Genomic DNA, 14,325 nt, shown 5'->3' with positions numbered 1-14,325 from the left:
GTTACTGAGGCATGTGGCCAGCCATGGCTCTAGATAGCAGCGCAGTGCATTTCTTCAAAGAAACACAGAATGTACAAAATACACACTTCAGGTGCCTCAAATCCCATCTGCTTCCCTTTTTCTCTTTATCTTCATGATGGGGATTGATTCAATAAGAGAAATCAATAAGGGATGTCGTGTGTACCTCCTGAAGACAATACCTATCCCTAATATTGTTTAACATCCATAGAAAAAAAAAAAAAAGACACGCTGCTTCTGTTTCAACCGTTCTGCCTCGTGTTTAAAGAAGGAATCAACTTTAACACATGTATGATTTTGTTTATTAAATGATTTGGATCAATCTTTTTACATTTACATGACCACAGGTAGGCTTCCTTTAGCGGAGCAGGATCCTCTTTACTATAAAAATACTATTACAGTCAAATATGAAAATAACAGTAGAAAATCACCACCTCAGGTTCCAAACAAAATTTATAGATTATTACTATTACTACTATTTTAGAATTCGCTCTGCAATGACATAAATATTAAATAAAATCCCTCCATAATAAGATTATGCAAATATTGCACAAGTTCATCTCAACCATGTGACAGAACTGTATTCAAACTGCAAAATCAAAAGTGTAAATGATGCGATAGCGGACTCACACATATATAAAATCATCTAATGGTGATGCACAAATGTTAGAACAATGGCTTAATACTGTACAACAAGAAGATGTCCATGTATACTGTGTGGATCACAGGAAGTGATGTCACAGGAAGTGGAGTCCAGAGAGAGGCTGTGTTCTCTCACGATGAGTTAGATGGCACAAGTTTGAGGCTGAGGTCGGGTTAGTGAGGCATCTGACTGGAAATAAAATTCAAGTGTGCAAGATTCATCATGTCAGTACACCCTTCATGACAAGCAGCTATGACTGTAGCACAGTCAGGCAGGTTTATCTGGGTGTCTGTGAGATCTCTTCACTCGTAAGGCACAGGGTCGGGCTGGTGGGCGGGGTTTAAAGGAGCAGGGAGGGGGCGGGCTGAGGTATGATGGGCCGCAAGCAAAGGAAGCAGAGTAGTAGTAGTGATAACCGCTTGGCTGATGGAACGATGAAAAGCGTGACAACATAGTCGTCCATGGTGTTGACATAGTATAGCCATGTCGTTGTCACAGCTGTTGTCATGGAGATGGGTCAGATCTGCCATCGTCAAGCCCCACCTGCTCCCTGGAGCGGTCGGGCTCTCGGTCCAGGATGGGGCTCAGGCCTCTGAAGCCAGCGTAGGGACGCATCTGCACCCCGTTGATCGCAGTCTGCCCCGACTGAGGCGAGGACGAATCGATGGGACAGATGTAGTCTGTGGATTCGTCTGGCCGCCTCCTCCTGAGGTGAGTCAAGTTAGAGAAGCCCAACTTCTTCGGCTGCAACGAAACAAGAAAAAAAAGATTTGACTGTCTTTTTAACCTCCTCTGCACCTGCTGCCATCAGTCTGAATCACAGGTGACTGGACTGAAATTAGATGATCATCAAGTATCAACATTTACTATTGTTACCTACAACACTAAAAAACAAGCACATACAAACAAGAACGGTCAGACATTAACATTAGTATATTCTTACAGATGGAGAGCAAATTAAATATGACGTTTATTGTTAAACTAATACATTTAAATGTAAGTGTGACAGACAATCCACAATATAAGGAGGGGTTTTTGCGAGGTGAAAGAGGTATTTTGTTCTGTGTCTTAACATCACACCTGTATTCAGTGTCTTCTTATACTCACACTTTCTTCTTTCAGTGCATGTGAGTAATAAACAGTACCACACACAGCAGCTTCTATAAATGTGTCCTTTAAGCTCACTCTTGCTGACTAAAGCTGCTGTGATATTATCACAAAGCACTATAGGATATCACTTGGTGTGTGGCTGGACCTCACGGATGAAATCCACACAGAAATAAAGCTATTTTAGTGTTTTTGAAACCCACGGTCTATTACATTACATTTGTCCTAAAAACCGTCCATATAAATATGTCCTGCTCATGGAGTAGCTTAGGAAAATTAAGATTAGAGTGTCCAAGGTCATAAATGGGTCAATAGCAAGTGTGAATTGTGTTTTTTTTTGCTTCAGCGAAGCACAGAGGGACTTAGAGTGGAGGCTGTAGCTGATGGCTGAGTCTTAAAGCTGTGAGGAGGAGCAGAGCAGTACCGGGTTTACTCTGCTCTCACAGGCTTAAACAAACTGAAGGGTTTAGAGCTTAAACTGAGCTGAAGCACCAAGGTCTCACCACGAATTAAGGTGCTTTCTCTCACACATGCAGGAAGAGAGGTGTGTGTTCTCTTAACGTTAAGAATATTATGCTGCCTCTGAGTACTTCCTCTTTTACTCCAGGCTGTATAATGACGCTTGTGCTTTTATTTTCTCACCTTGACTTTAGCGGTGGTGTTGAGAGGTGTGTAGCCCACGGCCTCAGTGTACTCTCTCTTCTCCTGCTGGGCCTGTGCTCCCACCAGGCTGTTGAAGTTGGTGGTTAAGTGGCGTCTCAGCAGCGTTTTCTGAGGAGGGATGTTCAGCAGCATGGCCAGCGTGTCTGAGTTAAAACGAGGCTCCAGCATCTGTGAGAGGAGAGATGAATTTAACATGCTTTGTGTAGCTTTGTTTTTTGTCTTTTTGTCCCATTAACCGTATGATTGTGTAGTGATTGTACTCACTACCAGCCCTCCGTGCACTCCGCTACCCCTCAGGTTTGGTGCGTACTCTGCCAGGTCTACAGATCTCAGCCACTCCATCACTCTGTGGTTGGACCACTGGACCACCTCATTGGGAGTGAACTGGTTCTGAAATACACACACACACACACACGGTTGCATGTATGGACACACACAGCGATTTACACCCACCCACAAATATGTCCATTAAGAGAGGGACAATCAAAAGTTTCAATGGCATTTCAAACAATAAGGGATCAATATGTTGTGTGAAACACAAACACAAAGAGGGATTACAGAGATTAGAGACAAACAAGAAAAAATACATTTTTGAAAGAGTTTTACATTTTTACTACACTTCATATGTTTGAACTATTTTTGTGTTTTAAAACATTTTCGAAAATTTAGAATTTAGAAAATTTTATTTTCTATTTTGCCTTTGACTAAATTTTATGCAGACTTGATGTCAAAGGTGATGGAGTAGAGAAAACATCTGCAACTTTCAAAAGTCTAAAAACAGATGCTAAAATCTGGATCCGGAGTTTATACAGTATGTATAGCACCTTTCAACAACAAGGCAATTCAAAATGCTTTACAGGACATAAAAAGACATTCAGACAAGATGTAAAAGAAACAGTTACAGTGCAGTACAAGATATACATGAATAGTCCATTATTTATTTTAATCAAAGGCAATGGCAAAAGTTATAAGCAAGAGTTTTAAAGATGTGAAAGCTGCTCCTCTATGTTTAGTTTGGACTCTGGGGACAGTAAGACCTGTCCCACATGACCTGAGATGTCGTAAGAAGCTAAAACTTGCAAACACACTGATATGGTCCTTTAAACAACATGGAAGGGAAAGCTGCATTATCTTAAAATCTAGAGATCAGCGTTTTGGTACTTATTGCCTCCTTTGAGGATAACTCTAACCCTTTAAATGCACAATATGTAATTTCAGCCACTGGGGGTCTCTCAATCAAAACAATAACAAAAGGCGGAGTGTGATGACGGTGTGAAGTAGCAATGGATCATGGGAGTTGTTGTCTTCGTTGTTAAATCATGGAAGAGAATGAGCGAAAGTCACTAGTGCGCATGCTCTATGGGCCGCACAATGCGGAAGATCCGGGTACTTTCATGCCGGGAAGTTGATTTTTTATTGCTTCATGCGCCACTGAGCAACTTTCATAGAAATGAACGGGGCCCCGTCTCCGACGCTGTATCCAGTTCTCTTTATACATCCATGTGTTAAATAACCAGCTTCACCAGGATAGGATTACTCCAGTGTTAATCATTCGGGATGTTTTTGCCGGGAGTCGAAATACCCGCAGAGGTCTCCTTCTCTCCAGAACAAACGGACCCGGAGATTACAGGTAAAAACACTAAATAAAGCTGTTTCACCTAAAAAAAAAAAACAGTGTTTCTCCGACCATGTACGGCGACCACCGGACGTCCGGTACAGGCTATTAGCCGAGCTGCTGCTAACACTTGGTTTATTTCTCTTATAACTTTAGATACAGACATTCGGCCGGTTTCTCCCGGGAGCCGAATCATCCGCAGAGGTCTCCTCCTCTCCAAAAACAAACGTACACGTAGATTAAAATCGTTAAAATACTAATTAAAGCTGTTTCACCTAAAAAAAAATCAGTGTTTCTCCGACGATGCACGGCGACGACCAGACGTCCTGTACGGGCTGTTAGCCGAGCTGCTGCTAACACTTGTTCAGTTTATTTCCCTTATAACTTTAGATCCAGACGTCCAATGACTAAAATCCTTCTTCCGGCTAAAAGATATAGTTAAAAGCGACCTAAATTTATCATGAAAATGTGGCTTAAAACTGAATAAAAGTCAATTTATAACAGTTTCTGTGGAACAAACACAACACTGATGTATTATCTTGTATGTGTGTAAGTTACTCTTTGGTAGACGCCATTGTAGCGGACAAACACAGCGCCGCTGCATGCATCTTGTGCATGTTTACTCTTTGGTAGAGGAGGTATGACGCCATTGACATGCGACCAAATGAAATGGTCCGTTACTTTGATTAAATTACAGATTTCTCTGGGTTTGAACATTGTTGGAAACATTTGGGATAATGTAAGTACACAACTCAACAAAATATATAACATAGGTCTAGTTGTTTTTAGACATTTTAATGTGGAATAATTACATATTATACCTTTAATTCTGAAGAAAGCAAGATGTGCTAGAATTTAAGATATAAAATTACATTTCATTTAGTTACATTTCATTTAGTAGGAGTGTGCGGCATTCCCACTACTTTCGCTGATGTCTATCTTTGAGCGATTACCTCACTAGAATAGATGTGCATTTTCCTTTAAATATGCTCACACACACCTGACTTACCTCATTGCTGGGCCTGCGTTTGAGGCAGTTAGAGTTGAACTTGTTGACATGCAGAACATGGATGGCACACTTGATGCTGAGGTGATGCAGCTGGCTGGTCACTTTTAGGTATAGCAAGTCATTCTGAGATAGAGAGAAGAAAGAGAGATGAGTGGAAATACAGGAGAAAGAAAAGATGAGCAAAAAAACACCAAGGCAGCCAATGTTTTTAGTACTTTTAATATCAAAGAAGCCAAAACTTTCGAGAAATTTACTCCGATTTCACTAATCTGGAATTGTACAGACCCTGGTTTAACTTTAAACCAGTGCAAAGCTGTCATTAACCTTCACATCATTAGTTACAAACTCACCACAGTGAGGTACTGCAGCATCTGTCCATCCACTCTTCCTTCATTAAACTGGTCTTTGTACTGAGGAAGGCCGATGTCGTCCAGCCAGCCTTTGGAACACAAAATATCACAGTTTTTAATCAAGATAAACTTCAGGATAAAGTTCTATCTGTGAGTTTGTGTGTGTGAGATTTCAGTACATACGAGTGACCCAGACGTAATCGAGCTCTGCAGACTTCTCAGGCTGCTTGCTGCTGAACGTCTTGATGGCGAGCTGGAGCTTCTTCCTGTGCAGCGGATTCTTCACCGCCAGTTCCTGGAAACAGAAAGAGACCAAATTCACATTTCTTGTCACGGTTACTCATTACATTAAAAGGTCCACCTGAAAAAGAAAAAAAACATGCATCCTGATGAGAGAGACAGAGAGGGTTGGGGGGGTCGGAGGTGGACAATGTGACAGTGTTGAAGGCGAAACTAAAGAGCAGCTTGAAAAGCAGAGGCAGGCGTTGCTAAATGCCGACTAGACAGACAGACAGCAAGAACGATCAGACAGGTAGAAATACAAAAAAACGAAATTGACAGGCTGGGTGGAAGATTATTTTGTCAGGTAAACTAGCAAACATTTCAAAGCGCCACACAGATGTGTGTGTACCTTCTCTAGGTCTTGCGGGGTGGCGGACAGCAGAGACTGACCGCTGGTGACCCAGTGGCGAGCGAGGATGCCGTACTGACCGAGTCCGATGTCCTCGAGCCAGTCGCACACCTGCTCTGTGCTCCACTTAGAAAAAGGCATCTTCAGGTCTCTGACATGGTGGAAAGAAAAGAGGAAAGATCAGCACTGACAACAGAAATGTTTTTAAATGAGATTCATGGACCCAGAACCACACACAGTATGTTTTCATAGTGAGTCTATTCACAACAAGCTCCACAAAGTTTAAAGGTGTGTTAAAGTTGAATCAGAACCTTGCCAAAACAGTGTCAACAAAAACTGAACATTAGAAACTTCAACTGAGTGTATACGTGTTTTTGTACCGTGTGTTCCCTGAGCGGGCCAGTCGTGGTCCAGCTGTGGCTCTGAAGCCTCCCCTCCTGAACTCTCCCTGCTCTGGGTCGTGCACCTGAACGGGACTACCTGACTGACTGCGACGAATCCTGGGGACAACAAAAACACTTGTGAGTGTGTGAAGGAAAAATGTACAGATAGTCAAAAACTAAGAGAATGAAAAACAGAGAACGACGAGGTGAGACATTTGAAAGCAAAACGTACTTCCCCCAGAGTTTCTTAATGCCTCTGTGACTCTTCCTGTTGTCTGGTGAGACAGGGGATTGCTGTCCAGAGTCCACTCCAGAGGACAGGGGGGACTGGTCTGACAGGACACACTCCTCCAGCTTTTCTGGACGCCCTGGCAGCCAAAAACAGAACGACAGGAACATTGATGTAAAACTGTTATGTTTTAACATCAGCATCAGCAGCTCTGGTCACATACTATCACTCAACATGCAGTTGAACGCAGCAGATAGTGATAGTCTACTGGGAACACATGGATGCATTTGGTGTCCTTATAATTAAATAGTAAATTTGGTCTACAAGTCAATTTTCCAAAAGTTGTTTGTACACCATTTTCCAGATTTTTCTTACAACAATAAACCAAAGACAACAATTAAAATAGACATTAGAATAATATTAAAAGCAGTCCATCTCTGGTCATTCAGTGCCCATACCACAGCACTACCGTGCAGACAGTGATATATCCAGCTATTCAGATGGTGTTAGTTTCTGTTCTAAGAGCTCCCAACTGAGTAGTAAAAGAACTACTGTACACACTAGTGTTGTGATGCAGTACCCACCAACATCATAGAGGTCATGTTTTCCAGGAGATCCTGAGGCAGAGGAGGTTAGTAAAGTGAGAAGAAAGCAAGCAAAAGCAGGCATTAGTCACACCTTCTTTATCTTCATAATAAATGTTTATGCACTCAGTTCATGTTAAGTGTGTGAACTGAAAACATGTAAATCCATGAGCCTTAGGCAGTTTCCAAACTGCAAACTCAGACCAGATTAAGTCTTCTTGTTGACATGAAACCCATATTTATCCTACAGATACAGTGAGTGTGGTTGAATATTGTCAGTGTACAAGACATATACAGTATGTAATGTCACCTGGACCGACAGGATGACTTACAGACTTATGAGGTCATGCCACACCCAGAGGGTGCTGGGTTTGTTTGTCTTTCCTCAGTGCAAGATTCTTTATCTGCAACATCATCCTTTTAACTCTGACCAGAGACTGAAAAGACAATTCCCTTCTTGAGGAGTTTAACAAAGGTGGTGCTAAAATAAACTCACACTACTGGAGCTTTAATTCAGCTCCCACCTCACCACATTTATACAGTAGAGAAAGAAGTATTAAGATCCTTTACTTAAGTAAAAGTACCAATACAGCAACGTAACAATACTCCATGAAAAATATGTATTATAAGCTTGATGTAGTTTAAGTATTGCAGTAGAAGTAGTGGTTTAGTCCTTCTGACTGATATATTATTATATATGACATTATTAGATTAGCTGTTGTAGCTGCTGGAAGTGGAGCTAGTTTGAACTACTTTATATACAGTTAGCTAGTTTAGTCCCTGGTTCTCAACCTAGGGGTTGAGCCCCTCCAAAGGGTCACCAGATAAATCTGAGGGGTTGTGAGATGATTAATGGGAGAGGAAAGAAGGAAAAACAAATGAAACCATGTGAGAAGTTTAGAGGGAAAAATCACTATTTGGTGGAGCTGTTAACAACTCATAGACATCTGAAATGTGACCCGACTACACACTGCTTTTTTTAAGACGTCAATGTGTTGTATTTTAAAAGTTTGTTATATTATCAATTTTGTCAAATCTTCATTTGAAAAGTAACTAAAGCTGTCAAATAAATGTAGTGGAGTGGAAGTATAACATAAAATTGAAATACTCAAGTAAAGTACAAGTACCTCAAAATTGTGCTTAAGTACAGTAAATGAGTAAATGTACTTAGTTACTTTCCACCGCCGCATGTATATAATTGGCAGAAGACTCCTGTTTTCTCTGAGCTCTTGCTTGATGTGCTCTGTCTCAGCAACATCATGCTCCAGACTGTCAGTGAGAGCGTGCTGGGTGAGGCAGTGAGAGTAAAGGGGGGGATGTCAGGTTGCATCCTTGTTTGTTTACTTTGGATGCCTAAGCTAAGATGAACTGTACACATCCTTAAGCATGCACCCCTCGCCCTCTCAACAGCCCTCTGATTACTCTCCTGCTTTAAGCTCTGCCTCTGTGTGGGCGGATACATGGGTGGCTGTGCCTATTAGCTTAAGTGTGTGTTTGTGTGTGTGTGTGTGTTTCAGTGAACGCTGATGTGAGAGAGCCGAACATTATCTTCAACAAGCTCTCTGAGTCATGAGGGAAGCCTAATAATCCCGAGTTTAAAGCTGCTTGATCTCCAATTACTCACACGGAGTCTGCTCACCTCTGAGCTTTGACTGTGACAGACAATCTTGTTTTCTTTACGAGATAATGTCCGTGAATTTTATTTGACAAAACACGCTTGTTTGTATGATTTCAGAGCCGGAGCAAAAACATTACTGAATTGACTCCTGAAGTGTGTTTGAATTTCTGTGTGAGCATACAGTACCTAAAGCCGGAGCACTGGCACTCCTGCAGCGAACTGCAGCCAGAACACAAACAGAGAAAAGCAGCAATCCCACAGCAAAGCAGAAAGAAGAAGGAGGAGGAGGAGGAAGAGGAGGAGGAGAAAGGGCACAGAGAAGGAAGCAGTTGGAGCAAAGTTAGTTGACAGAGAGTTATTCAACATTTACAGTTAATTGCATTAGGCTTTTTTTTTTAAAATCCCACTTAACCAGTGCAGTGTCTAGTCATGCAGATCTTTTCTGTTTTTATCGGAAAGGTTTGAAACAGACAATAGAGAAAATCACATCCACAGCATCTGCAGAAAATACCAGACTTAGAGATATAAATATACCAGACTTAGAAATATCAAAGACTCACTCAGACTGTAGTCCTGGTCGTGGCTGTGGACAGGAGAGAGCTGGACAGGAGATAAATACTCTCCGTCTCTCTCGCTGTCGCCGTTCATCTCGGCCCTCAGCTCGCTGTTTTTACTCATTTTCCCCGGCAGAGTCTGGTACTTGTTCAGCTCCATGTGGGGATTCTGCAGAACACAAAAAAACAAAACAGTGTCAGCTTTCTTTTGTGTTGTCTAGCACCATTTTCTAAAAATGAACTACCATAAAATGAAATGATGAGCTCTGAATTTAAATGTACAATATCCTTTGCGATAGATAATATTAATGAAGAAAAGTGGACACATCATCTTCTGATATAATATGATATTCAGTCTCAAGTCATAGCTAAAATATCTGGAAACTCAGTGATGTTAGCTAAGAGTTTCAGTATTCTCTCTACATCTGCATACAAGCTGGACAGTCTCGTGTAAATATCTTTCATAAGATAAGAGTAGGATCATGATTTGATTTGCTCCTTGGCTCTGTTGCATAACACCGTGTCCTTTGGAGGGTGAATGTCTGCTGCTGCCGCTGCTGCTATCTGACCAGCACCAAAGTCACCGGGGCTCTGAAGGAATAACAGGAGAAAGGCCAGCAGAAAGAAACAGCTGGGAGGCAGCCTTGATGCTAAGCACTACTGACAGCCACTTCAGGTGGGTCGTGGCCCTTTGTTTTTGTGTGTGTGTGTGTGTGTGTGTGTGTGTGTGTGTGTGTGTGTGTGTGTGTGTGTGTGTGTGTGTGTGTGTGAATGAATATGTGTTTCCCTGTGTGTGTGCAGCATGAATATCCGTGGAGCGCAGGAATATGTGTTGGAAGGCTGTGGTCACATAGGAGGCATTATTTCTTTTCCTCAAAGGGAAATCTTGATGTGAACTTTGCTTGTCACACTGGGAACAAGAGGTCAAAGGACACCTGGAGCGTTACATCATGCTCAGTATTACTCAGTTAATCTCATTTTACGAAGGGATTTCAAGAAAAAGTAGAGGCTGTGAGCTGTTTAGTATTTTGCATCAGTCTGTGACAGATCAGTATTTCACTTAATCTGCTGCTACACCTGCAGTCCTCTTAAGCATTTCATCTATTTAAGCAAGATGAAAATGGTAATGTACTGTACAACTTAAAGTACTTCATAAAAAGTATCGCTGGCACTTCTGTTTGTCAGTGGTTTCTTCAGCCTCTACAATGTCAGGTGAATAATTTAATAACTCAAAATATTTCAAGGTGAATAAAACTCATGTGTTTATTATCAATAATAAATATGCAGGAATGTGTCAGGAAAAGGTCCAACTCACTTTCAATTCACTGAAGTCTTTAAAGTTTGCTTTATCTACAAAAGGTATTTACACAAAGTTCTATAGATTTTACTGAAGACTGATGTCAGATCAGGTGCACCTCGTCCCTGTTATGTAATGAAATATAATGCATAAATGTACATAACGTGTGTTTCTTTATGAAGCAGCGTGTTACAGTAGGTGAAGGTTAGCTTGTGTGACATCATGCAGCAGATCAGTACCTCTGCACCTACATCTGATTCCCTTTCAACTGGCTGGATCTCTACAGCCTACAACCAAAACGGACACAGGAGAGAGGAAGGAACACACACACACACAAACAAACAAACAAACCCAGAGTTAGCAGGTTAGTAATCAAACAGTCAGATTAAATGAACATCGATGTTCGGTTAGAAAGAACAGAGTTAGCGGAAGCAAGTGTAGCGGGTTGGATTAGATATATAGATTAGTTAGATTAGATCCATTTATTATTATTTATTGTTGAAAATCAACTAGTAGCAGTAAACAACTGATTGAAATGCAGTGATAAACCTTTAGTAAGGATCCGCTCTGCAACTCTTCAAGACTGCTGGACAGCAACCTGCGCTGATGCCTGAGGAAAAACAGATTGTCATCATATAATTTCTATTTGATGAACTGTTTTTACTTTGTATCTGCTGTGAATGAGAGTGACACACAGTATCTACTCACCACGATCCATTAAAGAAGCTTGTATCTCCAGTGGATATCAGCGACGTGTCCATCGAGTTCTGAATACTAGAACAAATGGCACACAAGAGTTAGGATTAACATTCAATTGTGAGATGTGTAATGTGTGTGTGTGTGCTGTGTGTTTATGCTATACCTTGAATCCAGTTCTCTCTGGTAGGGGGATGAGGATAACATAAGTGGAGAAGATCCTCTGGATGAAATCTATGCAGAGACAAAACATAATTTAGTTTTTTCTCTCTTTGTAATAAATTCTTCAAGCAAAATGTGAGTGCTTTTTGGATTACTGCTCAAAATTGTTTAAAATTGTTAGAGGTTGTAAACCCCCCCCCCCCCAAAAAAATAATGCATACACTGCATGGTCTTACCTCTGACCTGAGCATATCAGAGTGAGCTTTGTGTGTGATGGCTCGGAGTTTCAAACTGCCACTCAGCTCCTCTTCACTGCTCCCTAGTTGGTGGAAACACAAATAATAGACGGCAGAGGAGAGGAATGTTTATCCATAAAAACATGACCTAATAAAGGGTAATGTTTCAATATTCCACTTTAAGCAAAACTCTTATTTCAGAAAGAATAAATATAATCCTTACCCTGTGTGAGCGCCATGACTTCCCTCATCTTTCTGTACTGGCTGAGCAAAATGGTCAGCTCCTCTATACGACGGTCCTGTTAACAGCAAGTAAACCAGATGGGACCCCGAATCATCAAATATATAATATATAATTATTCTTATCATACAACTCTGAGCATGTACGAAATTTTTGTAGTATTGGACAAAAATTGGTTTACCTTTTCATCATTTGAAGCTAACAAAGATTCCATCCCCACCTTCAACCTCTGGTATTCCTGGTCTAACAAAGAAAAATGAGGCATTAAAATGTTATTTTGGACTCACAGTAACCTCATGTCAAGTTAATTCAGGGTATCTGACGGGTGACAGACATGACAGCCATGCTAGCCATGTTAACATGAATAAACAAGCAAAACAAATAAACACTGACAGCACAACTGCCCATACAGCATCACCTGAGACAAACACTGCAGCTGTTCATGACGATGTAACTGCTGATGGTGCCAGTACCAAGAGAAAACAAGATCCATAAAATGTTGTTTTTAAAAAGCTTTTATCAGCAACAATAAACAAACACACACACAAACCTGGGGCCAAATGTCACTCAACATCCTTTCAAATACAGACATTTATCTTAAAGGGGAACTCCACCAATTTTACACATAGAGGTCAGTTTACTAGTATTACTCAGCCTGTTAAAACTGATGTATGATGTCTTTTGTGGTTTTAGAGGAGCTTTGTCAAGTATCAGAACATAACCCTGATAGTCATGTCATCAGGGTTATCTCAGGGGGGGCTGGATGTCAAATTTATAACAGACAGTTTTTGGAACATGACTTAAACACCTCACTGTGCATGTGAATCCTTGACTTCCTGACGGGCAGATCCCAGGTGGTGATGGACACACCTCTTTTACCCTTATCCTTAACACCGGAGCACCCCAGGGCTGCGTTTTGAGCCCCCTGCTGTACTCCCTGTACACACACGACTGTGTAGCCACTTTTAAGTCCAACACCATCGTCGAGTTTGCTGACAACACAGCTGTGGTGGGCCTGATTACAGATAACAATGAAAAGGTCTACCTGAAGGAAGCAGAGGACCTGACCCACTGGTGTCAGGACAATAATCTACTCCTGAACGTCAGCAAGACTAGGGAGTTGATAGTGGACTTTGGGAAGAAGCAGGGAAGAAACTACGCCCCCCTCCCTTAATATCAACAGGTCCTTGGAAGGCAGACAGCTTCAAGTACCTGGGTGTCCACTTCACCGAGGGTCTGACCTGGTGGCTACATACTGACTTGGTGGTGAGAAAGGCAAGGCAGAGACTGTTTCACCTCAGATGCTTCAGGAAATTCTGGGTATCCTCTCAAATACCAAGGAATTTGTACTCCTGCACCATCAAGAGCATCCTAGCAGGGAACATCACTGCCTGGTATGGAAACAGCGTCGAACAGGACCGCAAGGCCCTGCAAAGAGTGATTCGTTCAGCTGAACATACAATAAGCAGTGCTCTACCCTGTGTATAGGATATTTACACCAGGTGCTGCAAGAATAAGGCCAGCAGGATCATTAAAGATCCCAACCACCCGGATAATGGCCTTCTCTCCCTTTTCTCCCCCTGTGGTCAGGAAAAAGGTACCAGATACACCAAGCCAGCACTGAGAGGCTCAGGATGAGCTTACCTCAGGATCTAGGATCTTAAATGAGGTCACTGCCTGACACTGATACTAAGGACTAAAAGTCAGGATATCTCTGTCTCTATTGCTTCGATTCTGACCAATCTAATCTGTCTCTGGTGAGTGACCTACCTTCATGTGGAAGAGCAATGCTTAATTGCTGGAGTGCCCCTTTAAATGATCTGGCTTGCTGCAGTGGAGTCTGGACAAGCTAAAATCTGACTTGTTAAATTGCTCTGATGTACACAGAGTTATATATATGCTTATGCCATGGCCACTGCAAATTCTCCATTCTGATTGGCTGGAAGGTGCGAATTAACTTTTACTAAAGAGCTTTGAGTTAGTGTTATTTGTGTGCCCAAAAATAAAAAAGAGAGAATATTGTTGCTTCTCAGTGAGAACTACAACATTTTTTGTTTAAAATATTGCTGATATTTGCATGAATCTGAACATCTAAGTCAACTTACAGTTGGGGGATGAAAGAAAGGATTTTCAAAAGTAACTATAGTGAAGCTGCAGCTTGTGGGTCTGAGGGACAACTGCAGGAAGGAGAGAGTACGTGCAACCACAACAGAAGAGAAAATATAGACTGGCCCAGCTCTAGCTATACGCTGCCTTTAATGCAGGGGGCCCAGGAACAACAAATCATCA

General features: G+C 41.6%; 1 protein-coding gene across 7 annotated transcripts in view; it reads right to left on the bottom strand.

Moving 5' to 3' along the window:
• The window catches only part of ppfibp2b (PPFIA binding protein 2b), an 84,674-nt gene that overhangs the window by 2,919 nt on the left and 67,430 nt on the right, over positions 1 to 14,325 (bottom strand). For 3 of the 7 annotated variants that reach the window (XM_042411215.1, XM_042411219.1, XM_042411220.1), the window contains 19 exons: positions 12,218 to 12,279; positions 12,019 to 12,094; positions 11,796 to 11,878; positions 11,564 to 11,631; positions 11,410 to 11,475; positions 11,251 to 11,311; positions 10,941 to 10,988; positions 9,411 to 9,573; positions 9,037 to 9,069; positions 7,233 to 7,265; positions 6,652 to 6,787; positions 6,417 to 6,536; positions 6,037 to 6,187; positions 5,589 to 5,700; positions 5,406 to 5,494; positions 5,056 to 5,178; positions 2,696 to 2,821; positions 2,411 to 2,599; positions 298 to 1,405 (listed from right to left, as the gene is read on the bottom strand). In XM_042411215.1, coding sequence (XP_042267149.1) covers positions 1,166 to 1,405; positions 2,411 to 2,599; positions 2,696 to 2,821; positions 5,056 to 5,178; positions 5,406 to 5,494; positions 5,589 to 5,700; positions 6,037 to 6,187; positions 6,417 to 6,536; positions 6,652 to 6,787; positions 7,233 to 7,265; positions 9,037 to 9,069; positions 9,411 to 9,573; positions 10,941 to 10,988; positions 11,251 to 11,311; positions 11,410 to 11,475; positions 11,564 to 11,631; positions 11,796 to 11,878; positions 12,019 to 12,094; positions 12,218 to 12,279 — 1,979 coding nt within the window. In that variant the 3' untranslated portion in view covers positions 298 to 1,165. Of the gene's footprint in view, positions 1 to 297; positions 1,406 to 2,410; positions 2,600 to 2,695; positions 2,822 to 5,055; positions 5,179 to 5,405; positions 5,495 to 5,588; positions 5,701 to 6,036; positions 6,188 to 6,416; positions 6,537 to 6,651; positions 6,788 to 7,232; positions 7,266 to 9,036; positions 9,070 to 9,410; positions 9,574 to 10,940; positions 10,989 to 11,250; positions 11,312 to 11,409; positions 11,476 to 11,563; positions 11,632 to 11,795; positions 11,879 to 12,018; positions 12,095 to 12,217; positions 12,280 to 14,325 lie in introns of those variants that run through there. The other 4 variants (XM_042411221.1, XM_042411216.1, XM_042411217.1 and 1 more) reach the window with 4 other exon arrangements.

Source organism: Thunnus maccoyii, chromosome 5, assembly GCF_910596095.1.
Source record: "Thunnus maccoyii chromosome 5, fThuMac1.1, whole genome shotgun sequence".
Lineage (NCBI taxonomy): Eukaryota > Metazoa > Chordata > Actinopteri > Scombriformes > Scombridae > Thunnus > Thunnus maccoyii.
The sequence above is the reverse complement of the archived record's forward strand: the minus strand, read 5'-3'. Positions and strand labels throughout refer to the sequence as shown.